Source organism: Otolemur garnettii, unplaced genomic scaffold, assembly GCF_000181295.1.
Source record: "Otolemur garnettii isolate 467f Iridium unplaced genomic scaffold, OtoGar3 scaffold00001, whole genome shotgun sequence".
Lineage (NCBI taxonomy): Eukaryota > Metazoa > Chordata > Mammalia > Primates > Galagidae > Otolemur > Otolemur garnettii.
The window spans coordinates 30545379-30560400 of record NW_003852396.1 but is presented as its reverse complement, the minus strand read 5'-3'; the positions used below and the strand labels follow the sequence as shown (position 1 = coordinate 30560400).

At 38.9% G+C, this 15022-nt stretch overlaps 1 protein-coding gene across 1 annotated transcript in view; it reads left to right on the top strand.

Moving 5' to 3' along the window:
• Positions 1–15022, top strand: part of NUP98 (nucleoporin 98) — a 143725-nt gene that overhangs the window by 76672 nt on the left and 52031 nt on the right. Inside the window, exons 14-17 of the mRNA XM_023514294.1 lie at positions 342–458; positions 3583–3881; positions 8787–8900; positions 9601–9739. Of these exons, the coding sequence (XP_023370062.1) occupies positions 342–458; positions 3583–3881; positions 8787–8900; positions 9601–9739 (669 nt within the window). The remainder of the gene's footprint in view (positions 1–341; positions 459–3582; positions 3882–8786; positions 8901–9600; positions 9740–15022) is intronic.

Here is a 15022-nt window from a genome sequence, read left to right as displayed (position 1 = left end):
ATTTTTTGGTTGCAGCCATCGTTGTTTGGCGGGCCCGGGCTGGGGATTCGAGCTCGCCACCTTAGGTGTATGTGGCTGGCACCTTAGCCGCTCAAGCTGAGCCAATTTGCCCTTTCTTGACAGCTCAATGAGGTATTAGAAAAGGCCCATTGAGTGCTTTTAAAAGGAGGATGGTTGTAAACTTCTAAAGAGTTTATAAATGAAATTTGTTAACTCATGAACATATATGAGATTTGAACAGAAGTGCACTTTTGGTTTTCAGTTTTTAAGATACATTTGTGACATAAGTATATGCCTGAGGTTTTTTTTTTTTTCCTTTTTAATTTGGTCTTTATTCATAGGAAGAGTATTAAGAAGCTGGTTTTGAAGAACCTTAATAACAGCAATCTCTTTTCTCCTGTTAATCGTGATTCAGACGATCTAGCCTCACCATCTGAATATCCAGAAAATGGAGAGAGGTAAACTGAATTCTGTTTTGATCTGCTGTCAGTTAGAGAGCCCTCGTTTGAAGAGCCTCTGAAAGTTAGAATTTTTTGAAAATTTATAAAATTTGATGAACATTTCATAGATGTATTATACCTTATAAATGCCTACAAATTAAATTCTATTTTTCCTTCTTGAATTCTTTAAGCCTAATAATTATTGGAATTATGATTGCATTATGTGGAACTACTTTGGAATTGATGTATGTTGTTTTTAGACATGGCTAGTATGCTTTTGACACTGGTCTGTGATGATTATTAAAGTGATAGATAATCATTGTAAGAAACAAAATAGATGGTATAGAGTATAAAGGAGGAAGCAAAAGCACATAACACTAATTTCTAATATATTGGTATACATTTTTCACCATTAGGAATGTGTTTCTTTTGTATTATGTTCATACAGCAAGATATTAATTCATTGTAAAGAGTATGTATAAAAGATATATTTTGTAACCTGATTATTTACTTTTATTATAAATCCCTTTTGATATCTGTATGAATATATCTGCTTCTTTTATGCTTTTTTGAGACAGGGTCTTGTTCTATTGGCTTGGTCTAAAAGGCAATAGAGTCATCATAGCTTACTTACTGTAGCCTAAACCTCCTGGGCTCACATAACTCTTCTGCTTCAATTCTCCCAAAGTAGCTGAGACTAAAAGGCACATGCCACCATGTCTAGCTAAGTTTTTTTTTTTTTTTTTTGAGACGGAGCCTCAAGCTATCCCCCTGGGTAGAGTGCTGTGGCATCACGCTCACAGCAACCTCCAACTCCTGGGCTCAAGCGAGTCTCCTGCCTCCGCCTCCCAAGTAGCTGGGACTACAGGTGCCCGCGACAACGCCTGGCCATTTTTTGGTTGCAGCCATCATTGTTGTTTGGCGGGCCCGGGCTGGGGATTCGAACCTGCCACCTTAGGTGTATGTGGCTGGTGCCCTAGCCACTTGAGCCACAGGCACCGAGCCTCTAGCTAAGTTTTTATGGTGTTTTTTTCAGAGGTAGGATCTTTCTTGTGTGTGTGTATGTGTTGTTTGTTTCTTTTCTTTTTTTGAGACAGCCTCAAGCTGTTGCCCTGGGTAGAGGAAGGTGGTGTCACAGCTCACAGCAACTTCCAACTACTGGGCTTAAGCGATTCTCTTGCCTCAGCCTCCCAAGTAGCTGGTACCACAGGCACCCACCACAACAGCTAGCCACTTTTTGGCTGTAGCCATTGTTGTTTGGCAGGCCCGGGCTGGACCTGAACCCACCAGCTCCGGTGTATATGGCTGGCGCTTTAGCTGCTTGAGCTGCATGCACTGTGCCTGTGTGTATGTTTTTGAGACAGAGTCTCACTCTGTGCCCTGGATAGTGTCGTGGTATCATAATTCACAGCAACCTCAAAGTCTTGGGCTCAAGTATTCCCATTGCCTCAGCCTCACAAGTAGCTGGGGGACTATAGGAGTTTGCTACCACACCAAGCTCATTTTTCTATTTTTAGTAGAAGCAGTGTCTCGCTCTTGCTCAGACTAGTCTCAAACTTGAGCTGAGGCAATCTACCTGCTTCAGCCTCCCAGAGCACAAGGATTACAGTGTGAGCCATCATACCAGGCCCAAAGCAGAGTCTTTCTATGTTGCCCAAGCAGGTTTTGGACTAACTTCTGGCCTCAAGTGACCCTGCTACCCCAGCTTCCCTAAGTGCCAGATTTTTTTTTTAAGAGACAGTGTCTCACTGCTGCCCTCAGTTGAGTACCATGGTGTTACAGCTCACAGCAACCTCCAGCTCTTGGGCTTAGGCAATTCTCATGCCTCAGCCTCCCAAGTAGGTGGGACTACAGGCACCTGCTACAACGCCCAGCTGTTTTTATTTATTTTTTTTTTTTTGGTTGCAGTTTGGCCGGGGCTCGGTTCAAACCTGCCACCCTCGGTATATGGGGCCAGCGCCCTACTCACTGAGCCACAGGCACTGCCCCTAAGTGCCAGATTTTAAAGGAATGAGCCACTGTGTTTTACCTGCCTCTTTTTTATTTAAACGTATAATCATTGTGAATGTAAGGTGTCTCAGCCAGTTAGTGAACATTTAGATTATTTGTCATTGTTCTAAATCCTTAATGTATACATCTTGACACTGCCATATTTTTCTGTTTGGATAAGATTCCAGTTTATATTTTTACTAACAAATCCTTTTCTTTTTGCAGTTTTTGGCCGGGGCTGGGTTTGAACCCACCACCTCTGGCATATGGGGCCAGTGTCTTACTCCTTTGAGCCACAGGTGCTGCCCTAACAAAGCCTTTTCAAATCCCTTGATGATTATAATATTAAAAATCTAAAATTTTTAGTGGTTTTTTTTTTTTTTTTGTAGACAGAGTTTTACTTTATCACCCTTGGTAGAGTGCCGTGGCATTACACAGCTCACAGCAACCTTCAACTCCTGGGCCTAGGCAATTCTCTTGCCTCAGCCTCCCGAGTAGCTGGGATTATAGGCACTTGGCAATTTTTTTGTTGCAGTTTGGCCAGGGCTGGCTTTGAACCCCCCACCCTAGGTATATGGGGCTGGCGCTCTACCCACTTAGCCACAGGCGCTGCCCATATTTTTAATGTTTTTTTAATCTTGATAATTAAATACCAAATATATCAGTATTCCACATAGTAGAGCATACATTTTTAAAAAACAAAAGTTTAGATGTTCAGATCCATTTGTTTGTAAAACTAACATTTAAAGGCCTGGAATCTAGAGTTACATGTAATATGTTAAAATCTCAACTCTAGAATTCACAGCTTTTTGATGGTGGGCAGGTTATTTCTATGCCTCAATTTCCTTTTCTGTAAAATAGAGACAATAATTATAACCTACTTGACATGATTACCATATTAATTTTTTTTTAAGCATTAAGAACTTTTTTTTTCTGCAGTTTTTTTGGCCAGGGCTGGGTTTGAACCCATCACCTCTGGTATATGCGGCTGGTGCCCTATTCCTTTGAGCCATAGGCCCCATCCAACGTTAAGAACTTTTAATACAGGTAACTACCCACATAGTGTCAGCTCTTAGTAAAAGATGGTATGGGTTAGCTGTTATCATTTTACTACTGCAAGGGGCTAAGTTTTTTTCTTTTTTTCTCTTTTCAGGTTTAGTTTTTTGAGCAAATCTGTTGAGGAGAACCATCAACAGGACGGAGATGATGATTCACTAGTATCACGTTTTTATACTAATCCTATTGCTAAACCCATTCCTCAAACCCCAGAGAGTGCTGGAAATAAACATAACAGTAGCAGCAGTGCGGATGATACCATTGTTGCATTAAACATGCGTGCTGCTTTGCGAAATGGGCTGGAAGGAAGCAGTGAAGAAACCTCTTTCCACGATGAGTCACTACAAGATGACCGAGAGGAAGTAGAAAATAATGCTTATCATATGCATCCAGCAGGTCAGATTCAGATTGTTACATGGTTAATTTCTTAGCAGTCACTTGAGATGACTTGTTTGTCTTCTGTCATAGATTTTTTAACATAAAGGAAGTCAGCTATCTGAACTTATAAATGTTTTCATTGTATTTTATATAGGTTAATGCTTAAACACTTTGTAGTTATGTTTTATTTGATTTCTAATTCACTTAATTTTTGACCTTTGGAATAGGTAAAATTGATAAAAGCCTTTAATCATCCTGGTGTAGTTTAAATTTTATAGACAAAGAGACTATCATGATACTTTCCCTAGCTTTTTAAACTTAGATTGTTTATTTGTTAATTAAAATGAGTGATAATTACTGAGATTTGAGTTAAATTAGGTATATGAACCATACAGTTTTGTGCTTCCCACTCCCAACAAAGACTAATCCATTAAACAAACAATATAAATTATAAAATTGGGGTGCTCAATCTTTTGCTTTTTTGTATAATTTAACTTCTCATTGGGGTTTTGGTCAACATTACTTTTTTTTTTTTTTTTTTTTGAGACAGAGCCTCAAGCTGTCCCCCTGGGTAGAGTGCCATGGCATTACAGCTCACAGCAATCTCCAACTCCTGGGCTCAAGCGAGTCTCCTGCCTCTGCCTCCCAAGTAGCTGGGACCACAGGCGCCCGCCACAACGCCCGGCTATTTTTTGGTTGCAGCCATCATTGTTGTTTTGGCAGGTCCGGGCTGGGGATTCGAACCCGCCACCTTAGGTGTACGTGGCTGGCGCCCTAGCCGGTTGAGCTATAGGCACCGAGCCTACTTTTTTTTTTTTTTTAATTTTTGCTGAGGTAAAATTTACATGTAATGAAGTTCACAGAACAGGTGTTCTTTTTTGTTTGTTTTTTTTTTTTTTTCAGACAGTCTTCACTTTGTTGCCCTCAGTAGAGTGCTTTGTCATCATAGCTCACAGCAACCAATCGCTCTTAGGCAATTCTCATGCCTCAGCCTCCCAAGTAGCTGGACTACAGGTGCCTGCCACAATGCCCAGCTATTTTTTTGTTGGAGTTTGGCCAGGGCTGGGGGGATTTGAGCCTGCCACCCTCAGGTGTGAACCTGAACACCTAGGGCAGCTCCTATCACTCAGTGAGTATATGGGGCCAGTGCCCTACTCACTGAGTGATAGGAGCTGCCCTAGGTGTTCATTTTTATTAATTTTGACACATATATAGTATATTCAGGTTTCCAACGTTCCTATCAAGATAATGTTTCTTTTACCCCCAAAAGTTTTCACCCTAAAGAGTTCCTTTGAGTCCCAATTTCCAGATTTTAACCATGGTTGTGGTTTCTGTCATATAGATTACTTTAGCCTATTCCTAGATTTCATATAAATAGAATTATATTATATATGTTGTATATATGTTGTTTGTGATTCAGTGTAATTTTTTGAGATTTTTATTCATGATGTGTGTATATTAAGAGCTAGTATTTTTAAATTGCTATGTCATATTCCATTATAGAACTATGCCACATCTTATTCATTCTTTATTAATACTTGGATTGCCTTTTTTGTTTCATTTTTTAATATTTTTATTTTAGGTTAATGTGAGGGTACAAACAACTAGGTTATAATATTTTACTTTGTTAGAGTCCCTCTAGTAATTATGTCCCACACCCAAGAGGTGTGCCATATACCCTTAACATTGTGCCCATTAAGTGGGAGCTACAAATTCCCCTCTCTTCTGTCTTCTTCCCTTTGCCTCTTCCTTCATTCCCCTCTCCCCAACTTGAATTGAGTTTTTCTCTAATGTGGGTGTGTATTAGAGCATCTACTGACTTCATATTAGTATTGAATTCATTGGATACTTGCTTTTTCATTGTTCTGATACTTTACTAAGAAGACTGATTTTCAACTCCATCTAGGGTAATACAAAAGCTGTAAAGTCTTCAAGTATTCTATGGCATACATATACCATAGTTTGATAATCTATTCTTGAGTTGGTGGGTGGTTACATTGTTTTTACATCTCGGCAATTATAAATTGAGTTGCCATAAAGAATCTAGTGCAAATGTCTTTATGATAAAATGATTTTTTTTCTTCTGAGTAGGTGCCTAATGGGATTTCAGGATCAAATGGGAGGTCTAATATGAGTTCTTTGAGGATTATCCATACTTCTTTCCATAGAGGTGTATAAGTTTGCAGTCCTATCAACAGTGTAAAAGTATTCCCTTCTCTTCACATCTGAATCAGCATCTGCCACTCTGGGACTTTGTGATGTGGGCTATTTTCATTGGGGTTAAGTGATATCTGAGGGTGGTTTTGATTTGGCATTTCTCTGATGATTAGGGATGATGAGCTTTTTTTCATATGTTTGTTAGCCATTTGTCTCTCTTCCTCAGAGAAGGTTCTTGTTCATGTATCTTGCCCAGTAATGGATGGTATTCTTTGCTCTTTTTTTGTTGATTAATTTGAGTTCTCTGTAGATTCTGGTTATCAACCCTTTGTCAGATTCATAATATGCAAATATCTTTTCCCATTCTGAAGGTTGTCTATTTGCTTTAATTGTTCAGTCCTTAACTATGTTTTTTCAGTTTTTTAAAAGACAGGATCTTGCTGTCTCTAGTCACCCAGACTGGAGAGCTGTGGCCTGATCATAGCTCACTTTATCCTCATACTCCTGAGCTAAAATGATCTTCCCACCTTCAGCCACCTGAGTAGCTGGGATTAGAGGCCTGCACCACCAGACCTGGCTAATTTTTTAACTTGTTTTGCAGAGATAGAATTTTGCTATGTTGCTTAGGCTGGTCTTAAACTCCTGGCCTCAGGCAGTCCTCCTCCCTCAGCCTCCCTAAGTATTGGAATACAGGTGTGAGCCACCCAATCTGGCCCATTTGGATGGTTATAGTCATTCTTGAAATACCCGTAAAATTTTTATGTATCTGGTTTATCTAGTTGCCTTCATATATAGCTTCTCGTTACTTGGTTCTGTAAGGAAACTTTGTACTTTTACAATGAAAATTGCTAGTGATGTATCTCTATGTTTGTATCTATGTAAATTCATCATGGTACTACTAATTTTTTTGAATTAGTAACTTTTATATTGTTTGTAGTTTGCTCACTGACCTTATTTGCTGCCACTCAGTTTCCAACTCTCTTTTAAACCTTGCCAGTGATGAAGCAAATAATATGAGTGGCCATTGCTAGAGCGTGGAGTTTGATATGATGTGTGGGTTAAGTACTTGTTTTGTTTTGTTACAGTTGTCCTTGTTTAGCTGGCCCTGGCTGGGTTTAAACCTGCCAGCCTTGGTCTGTGTGGCCAGCGCCCTACCCCCGAGCTACGGACCATCAACTCATAATCTAATTACAAACAAGACAAGGAGTAGCTAGAATAAGTATAGCAATATATTTCATTACATTCTTTTTTTTTTTTTTTGAGACGGAACCTCAAGCTGTTCCTCTGGGTAGAGTGCCATGGCATCATGCTCACAGCAACCTCCAACTCCTGGGCTCAAGCAAGCCTCCTGCCTCAGCCTCCCAAGTAGCTGGGACTACAGGCGCCCGTCACAGCACCTGGCCATTTTTTGGTTGCAGCCGTCATTGTTGTTTGGCGGGCCCGGGCTGGGGATTCGAACCCGCCACCTTAGGTGTATGTGGCTGGCGCCTTAGCCGCTTGAGCCACAGGCGCCGAGCCCCTCATTACATTCTTTGAATTTTTTGGTCTTGTTTTCCACTTTTGGTCCTTAATTTTGGATTAGGTGCATTCTGAGACTCTCTTCCACTTCAGTACCTTCCTTTGGCCATCAAATGTCACATAGACATCCCTGAAATCTACCTATTTGATGCTTTTCTTAGTAACCCCAAGTGCAGGCCTTTAAGTTTCCATTTTTATATAGGACTTTGTCTTGGAGATTTTTCTTTATTTGAGCTCTATTAGGGAGTGTAAGTTTGAAAGATAAAAGAAGTTTATTGAAAAGAGTTAGCTGTCAAAGTATTGAGTTTGGATTTTATCTCCACCTTATACTACTAAATAGCAATGCAAGGTACAAGGCAAGTTATTTGCACCTTGGGTTTTGGTATCTATGTGTGTAAAATAAAAGGAAAAGTGTAGTAAGTCTTTCCCATGGTATTTATGGAATGCCTTTTATAGTGAAGGATTTTAATGGGTGTCTTTTTAAAAGAGTACTCTGTGTTTTATGTGTATTTTGGCTTCAGTAATTCAGATAATACCTGTTAGTGTACGTATGTTATTAATTATTTCAAAACTCTGCTTATTGGTTCACAGTGAATAAACCTCATATTTGTCTGGGGAAAAAAGTATTATGTGATTAATTAACTCTGGGAAAAGTAAGTTAGGCAAAGTTTAATAGACTTGGTTATATTACCAAGTTTTCAGAATCTGATATGCTGTAAGTATGTTCCTCCAACTTTCTTGATTATAAATCTTAAAAACATAGTTTCTCCTGGGAATAGTGTTTGTTAGAAAACCAGTTTAATATGTACTCCTATATACTTTCTCTTTATATAATAACTTAGTTACTGATTATATTAGGTAATTTTTTAAAATGTTCATTTTATAGAAAATTTTTAAGAAGGGAAAAGAGCAGCTGGGTATGGTGCTTTATGCCCTTAATCCTAGCAATCTGAGAGGCCAAGGAGGGAGGATTGCTTGAGCTCAGGAGTTGGAGACCACACTGAGCAGAAGTGAGACCTGGTCTCTACTCCAAATAGAAAAAATTAGCCAGGTGTTGTGGTGGGCACCTGTCGCCCCAGCTGCATAGGAGGCTTAGGTTGGAAGATTGCTTGAATCCAGGGGTTTGAGGTTGCTATGAGATAGGCTGAGGCCGTGGCACTCTAATCTGGGCCAGTGAGACTCTTGTCTCCAAGAAAAAAGTTATAAATTAAAAGTGTGATAGTGTGTTTTTTTTTAATTTGGTCATAGGAATTGTTCTCACTAAGGTTGGTTACTACACTATTCCATCTATGGATGACCTTGCTAAAATTACCAATGAAAAAGGAGAGTGCATTGTCTCTGACTTCACTATTGGTCGCAAAGGTGAGTGTGATTTTAGGAGTAAATGTATATACTAGAGATATGTACCTTGTTTTTGTTACTAAGGGAAGGTCTTTTGGCTGAATCCTTTTTTCTTACATTTGGGCCCATCTTGGCCTGAATAGTGGATACTTTAGTTGGCAGGTAACAAAATGAAAAATGACTAGATTCATTTAACATTCTTGGGCTTAGGTATGCCTGTTTGTACTGATAATATGTAAGTCATTGTAATTTCCCATAACAAAGAAAATACTGGAAATACCAAGAAATACTGAGTGAGAAAATTGAATAGTTGACAAGAAATGTGTAATATAGTCAACTTCATATTAAATTGTTACAGTTAATGTTCTTGGGGAGCAAATCTCTATCTTGCCATATTGTATTAGAAAAGGGCTCAGACATTTTAATTCATGGGAGGCTAGTACTAAGGGTTGTAATTATAGCAGCATTACAGATACTTGGAAATTGATTTAAGAAAGCTATTTTCAGGCTTGTAGAAGTGTAAAAATGCAGGTGTTAAATAATGATATAGTTGATGTCACTTCCTATGTCCCCCATATTTACCATATTCCGGAGGAAATAACTCGCTCTAAGATTTGCAGGATGATTTTAAATAATAATTAAAATTTAAGCTATTGGTACTTCTGATTGTTTAATCATAGTAGTTGTAAAATAATGAATTTTAAACTGCTCTGATTTGCAGGTTATGGTTCAATCTACTTTGAAGGAGATGTGAATTTGACAAATCTAAATTTGGATGACATAGTGCATATTCGAAGGAAAGAAGTGATTGTCTACTTAGATGATAACCAAAAACCACCTATAGGTGAAGGGCTAAATAGGTATGAATTTATGTATATAAAATAATCAACCAAATCACAGTTCTGGGTTTCGTTTATGTTTATGGAAAATACTTCTACTCCTTGCTTTTCTTAATGTACAGTATAATTATTTCTCACTTCTTTTTAAAGGTATATATCATAAAGAAGTGCTGTACTGGGCGGCGCCCCCATATACCAAGGGTGGTGGGTTCAAACCCAGCCCTGGCCAAACCACAACAAAAAAATAGCTGGGTGTTGTGGTAGGCATCTTTAGTCCCAGCTACTTGGGAGGCTGAGGCAAGAGAATTGCCTAAGCCCAGGAGTTGGAGGTTGCTGTGAGCTGTGTGACACTGCCATGGCACTCTACCGAGGGAAGTAAAGTGAGACTCTGTCTCTACAAAAAATAAAAAGAAATGCTGTACTATGACTTTTGAACTTGCTCCTCTCCTCCAATATTATTTAATCTGCCTGCTAGTTCCAAAAATTCTTTTTCTTTTCTTTTTTTTTTTTTTGAGACAAGAGTCTCACTTTGTCACTCTCAGTAGAGTACGGTGGCATCACAGCTCACAGCAACCTCCAGCTCTTGGGCTTAAGCAATTCTCTTGCCTCAGCCTCCTGAGTAGCTGGGACTTCAGGCGCCCGCCATACGCCTGGCTGTTTTTTCTTGCAGTTTGGCCACCACTCTTGGTATATGGGGCTGGCGCCCTACTCACTGAGCGTTGCCAATGCTTCTACTCTTTCTTCTGTGGCCGTACTTAATTCTCTCTTTATTGTAGCATGAGATTCTGGTTTGTATCATCTCTTCAGGCATGTGAAAGGACCATAGTGAAAATCATTTATCTTTATACCTACCAAACCTAAATCATAAAGAAGTAGAAAATCTGAGCAGACCTGACCTATAATTAGTAAGCACATTAATTCATTAATCAGAAACATCCTTTTTTTTTTCATGGAGATGCCTCAGTCAGTCCTCTTGCCTCAGGCTTCCAAATAGCTGGCATTACAGCAGTCTGCCGCAACACCCAGCTATTTTTTAGAGACGGGGTCTCACTTTAGCTCAGGCTGATCTTGAACTCCTGAGCTCAGGCAGTCCACCTGCATCGGCCTCCTAGAGTGCTAGGATTACAGGCATGAGCCACCTCACCTGGCCTAATGAAAAATATCTTAACAAAGAAAAGCCTGGGACCAGATAGCTTCACTGGTGAATTCTACCAAACATTTATCTTTTTTTTTTTTTTTTTTGAGACAGTCTCACCTTTTCACCCTTAGTAGAGTGCTGTGGCTTCACAGCTCACAGCAACCTCATACTCTAGGGTTTTATTTATTTTATTTTATTTTACATTATTTTTTGAGACAGAGCCTCAAGCTATTGCCCTGAGTAGACAGACAGTTTATAGCAACCTCCAACTCCTGGGCTTAAGCGATTCTCTTGACTCAGCCTCCCAAGTAGGTAAGACTACAGACGCCCGCTGCATCGCCCGGTTATTTGTGGGTTTTTTTGGTTGTAGTTGTCATTGTTTGGCAGGCCCAGGCTGGTTTCAAGCCTGTCAGCTCTGGTGTATGTGGCTGGCACCTTAGCTGCTTGAGCTACAGGCACGGAGCCCAACTCTTGGGTTTTAAGTGATTCTTTTGCCTCAGCCTCCCAAGTAGCTGGGACTACAGGTGACTGCCACAATGCCCGGGTATTTTTAGAGACCGAGGTCTTGCTTTGGCTCAGGCTGGTCTTGAACCTGTGAGCTCAAGCAATCCGCCTGCTTTGGCTTCCCAAGTGCTGGGATTACAGGCATGAACCACAGCGCCTAGCTCTACCAAACATTTAAAGAAGTATTAATACCAGTTTTCTTCCAACTTTTCCAACAAATTGCAGAGAAAGGAAAAAGCTCTTCTTTTGAGGTCAGCATTCCCTTGATAATCCAGTAAAAGACATCATGAGGAAAGAAAACTATAGACCATTATACTTAAGGAATATATTATTGTGAAAATCATTGATAAAATACAAGTGGAATTCAATAGCATGTTGAAAAGATTGCTTTCCACGACCAACTGAGATTTATACTATAATGCAAGGATTTTTCAACATATGAAAATCAGTTCTCATAGTTCATCACTTTAACAAGATAAAGGAAAAATCCCACATGATTATCAATCATGATTGATGGAGAAAAAGCATTTGACATAATTCAGTGCCCCTTTTCAATAAACATATTCAACAAAGGGGGGTAGAAGGAAACTGAGCATAATAAATGCCTTATGTGTAAAACTCATAAGAGTACAGTGGGTTCATCCTAGCTCACTGTAGTTAACATCATAACATTGAAACACTGAAAGCTTTTCCTCTATGAGAAGATAACACAAGGATGTCTGGTTTTACCACTTCTCTTAAACATACCTATGCAGACCCCATTCAGAGCAATTAAAAACAAATAAAAGGGATACAATTTTGATAAGTAGTAAAATTTTCTCTATTCTTAGATGACATGATCTTATGTATAGAAACCCTTAAAGATTCTACAAAGAACTTGTTAATACTTGTGATGAAATTCTGCAATTACAGGATACAAAATTAACATGTAAAAATCTGTTGTGTTTCTGTACACTCATAACGAATAATCTGAAAAGAAAATTAAGAGAATTCCTATTTATAATATCAGAAAGAATAAAATACATAGGAATAAACTTAACCAAGGATGTGAATGACTTGTATATTGTAAACTACAAAATATTGCTGAAAGCAATTAAAGCAGTCTCTCACCTTGTCTCCATCATGAAAGGGATGACCCCCTTCCAATTCTCTTTGGAAGTGCTCTAAACATTCTTTTTATTCTTAAATAAAATTTCTCTTTTACACTGGGGAAACAAAAGAAAGAGGACACAGATAAATAAATGGAATGTCACGACAAGTTGTGTTTTTTGATATCATAGCTCACAGCAACCTCAGACTCTTGGGCTCAAGTGATTCTCTTACTTCAGTCTCCTGAGTAGCTGTGACTGCAGGTGCCTACCACAATGCCCAGCTATTTTTAGAGCTATTTTTAGGGTATCCATCTGGCTCAGGCTAGTCTTGAACTTATGCACTCAAGCAGTCTACCTGTCTTGACCTCCCAGAGTGCTAGGATTATAGGAGTGAGCCACCATACCTGGCCCTGTATGTGTGTGTTTTAAAAAGTCTTGGCTCTGTCACTCAAATAGAGTACAGTGGGTTCATCCTAACTCACTGCAACCTCAAATTCCTGGGCTTAAGCTATCTGTTGCTTTAGCTCCCTGAGTAGCACAAAGTACAGACATGCATCACTATGCCCGGCCCATTTTTTCAAAAATTAATATAGAATCTAGAGGAACCCTAAAAAGCCAAAACTGTCTTAATATGAAAAGAACAATCTGAAGATTATATACAACCTGACTTCAAAACGTACTACAAAGATACAATAAAAAGAAATGTGATGATGGTATAAAGACATAGATGCCAGTGGAATAGAGAGCTCAGAAATAAAACCTCACAGGGGGAGGGTGATTGGTGGGATCACACCTATGGTTCATCCTATAAGGGTACATGTGAATCTCTCTAAATCTATTCTAAATGTAGAATATAAATGTCTTAACACAATAAGAAAAAGACATGTTAACCAGTTGGACGAAAGTACCTCTAATTGTTTACAGAAACAGTACACTGTACCCCATGATAGTATTAATGTACAGTTATGATTTAATTAAAAAAAAAAATAAAACCTCACAAAGATGGTCATTTTCAGCAAGAATTTGAAGATCATTAAAAGGGGAGAGAATAGTCTTTTTGACATGGTGCTGGGAAAACTGGATATCCATATGCAGAATAATTAAGTTGGACCCTTTACACCATTACCTTTTACTATACAAAAATTAATTCAGAATGGATCAAATACCCAAGTGTAAGACCTAAAACCATAAACTTTTAGAAGAGTATTTGGGGAAAGCTTCATAACACTGGATTTGGAAATGTTTTCTTGGGTATGATATAAAAAGTATAAGCAACAGAAGCAAAAATAGACAACTTCTGATACATAAACCTGAAAAACTGCTGCACAGCAAAAGACGAATGACAAGGTAGCTTGCAAAGTGATAGAAAATACTCAAACTAATCATATATCAGATAAAGATTAATAACTAGAATACAAAGAACTTCTATGAAGCCACAACAAAAATAGTGATCTAAATTAAAAGTTGGCAAAGGACTTGAATAGACCTTTCTCTAAAGATGATACATGAATGGCTAACAAGCATCACAAATAATTAGGAAAATGCAAATCAAAACCACAATGAAGGGTGCATGTGGTGTTCATGCCTGTAATCCTAGCTAATCTGGGAAGCCTGGGTGGGTAGATTGCTTGAATAAAAGGGAAACCCTGTCTCTAAAAATAGCCAGGTGTTGTGGTGGGCGCCTGTAGTCCTAGCTAGTCGGGAGGCTTGAGACAGGAGGATTGCTGGAGCCCAAGAATTTGAGGTTGCTATGAGCTGTGACATCATGACATTCTACCAACGCTGACAAAGTGAGATACTGCCTCAAAAAAAAAGAAAAGAAACACAATGAGATACCATACTTGATAGGATGGTTCCTATTTTTTTTTAAATTGAAATTAACATGTGTTGACAAAGATATGGAGAGATTCGAACCTTTGTATACTGTTGGTAAGCATGTACAGCCATTATGGAAAACAGTATGGTGGTTCATCCAAAAATTACAAATAAAATTCCTATAGGATCCAGCAGTTCCACTTCTGGATATATCACTAAAGGAAAGCTTAAGGAAATATTTGCACCCAGTTTCTAGCAGCATCGTTCACAATAGCCAGTAGGTAAAAAGTAACTCAAGTGTACATTGGTGAGTAAATGGATAAACAAAATGTGATATATTCAATAAAATATTATTCAGCCTTAGAAAGGAAGTAAATTCTAGCACATATTTAGCATGGATGAACCTTGAGGACGTTATGCTAAGTCAAATTAGCCAGTCACAAAAACACAAATACTATGTAATTCCACCTATTCAGTCAAAGAATAGAAACAAAACAGAGTGGCAGTTGTCAGAGGGAAGGAAGAAATGTAGAGAATGGGAAATAGTTGTTTAATGTAAATAGTTTCAGTTTTGCAAGGTGAAATGCTAAGCTGTTGGTTTAAACAACAATGTGAATATTCGGCTCAGCGCCTGTGGCTCAAGTGGCTAAGGCGCTAGCCACATACACCTAAGGTGGTGGGTTTGAATCTAGCCCGGGCCCACCAAGCAACAATGACGACTACAGCCAAAAAAAAATGGCTGGGCGTTGTGGCGGG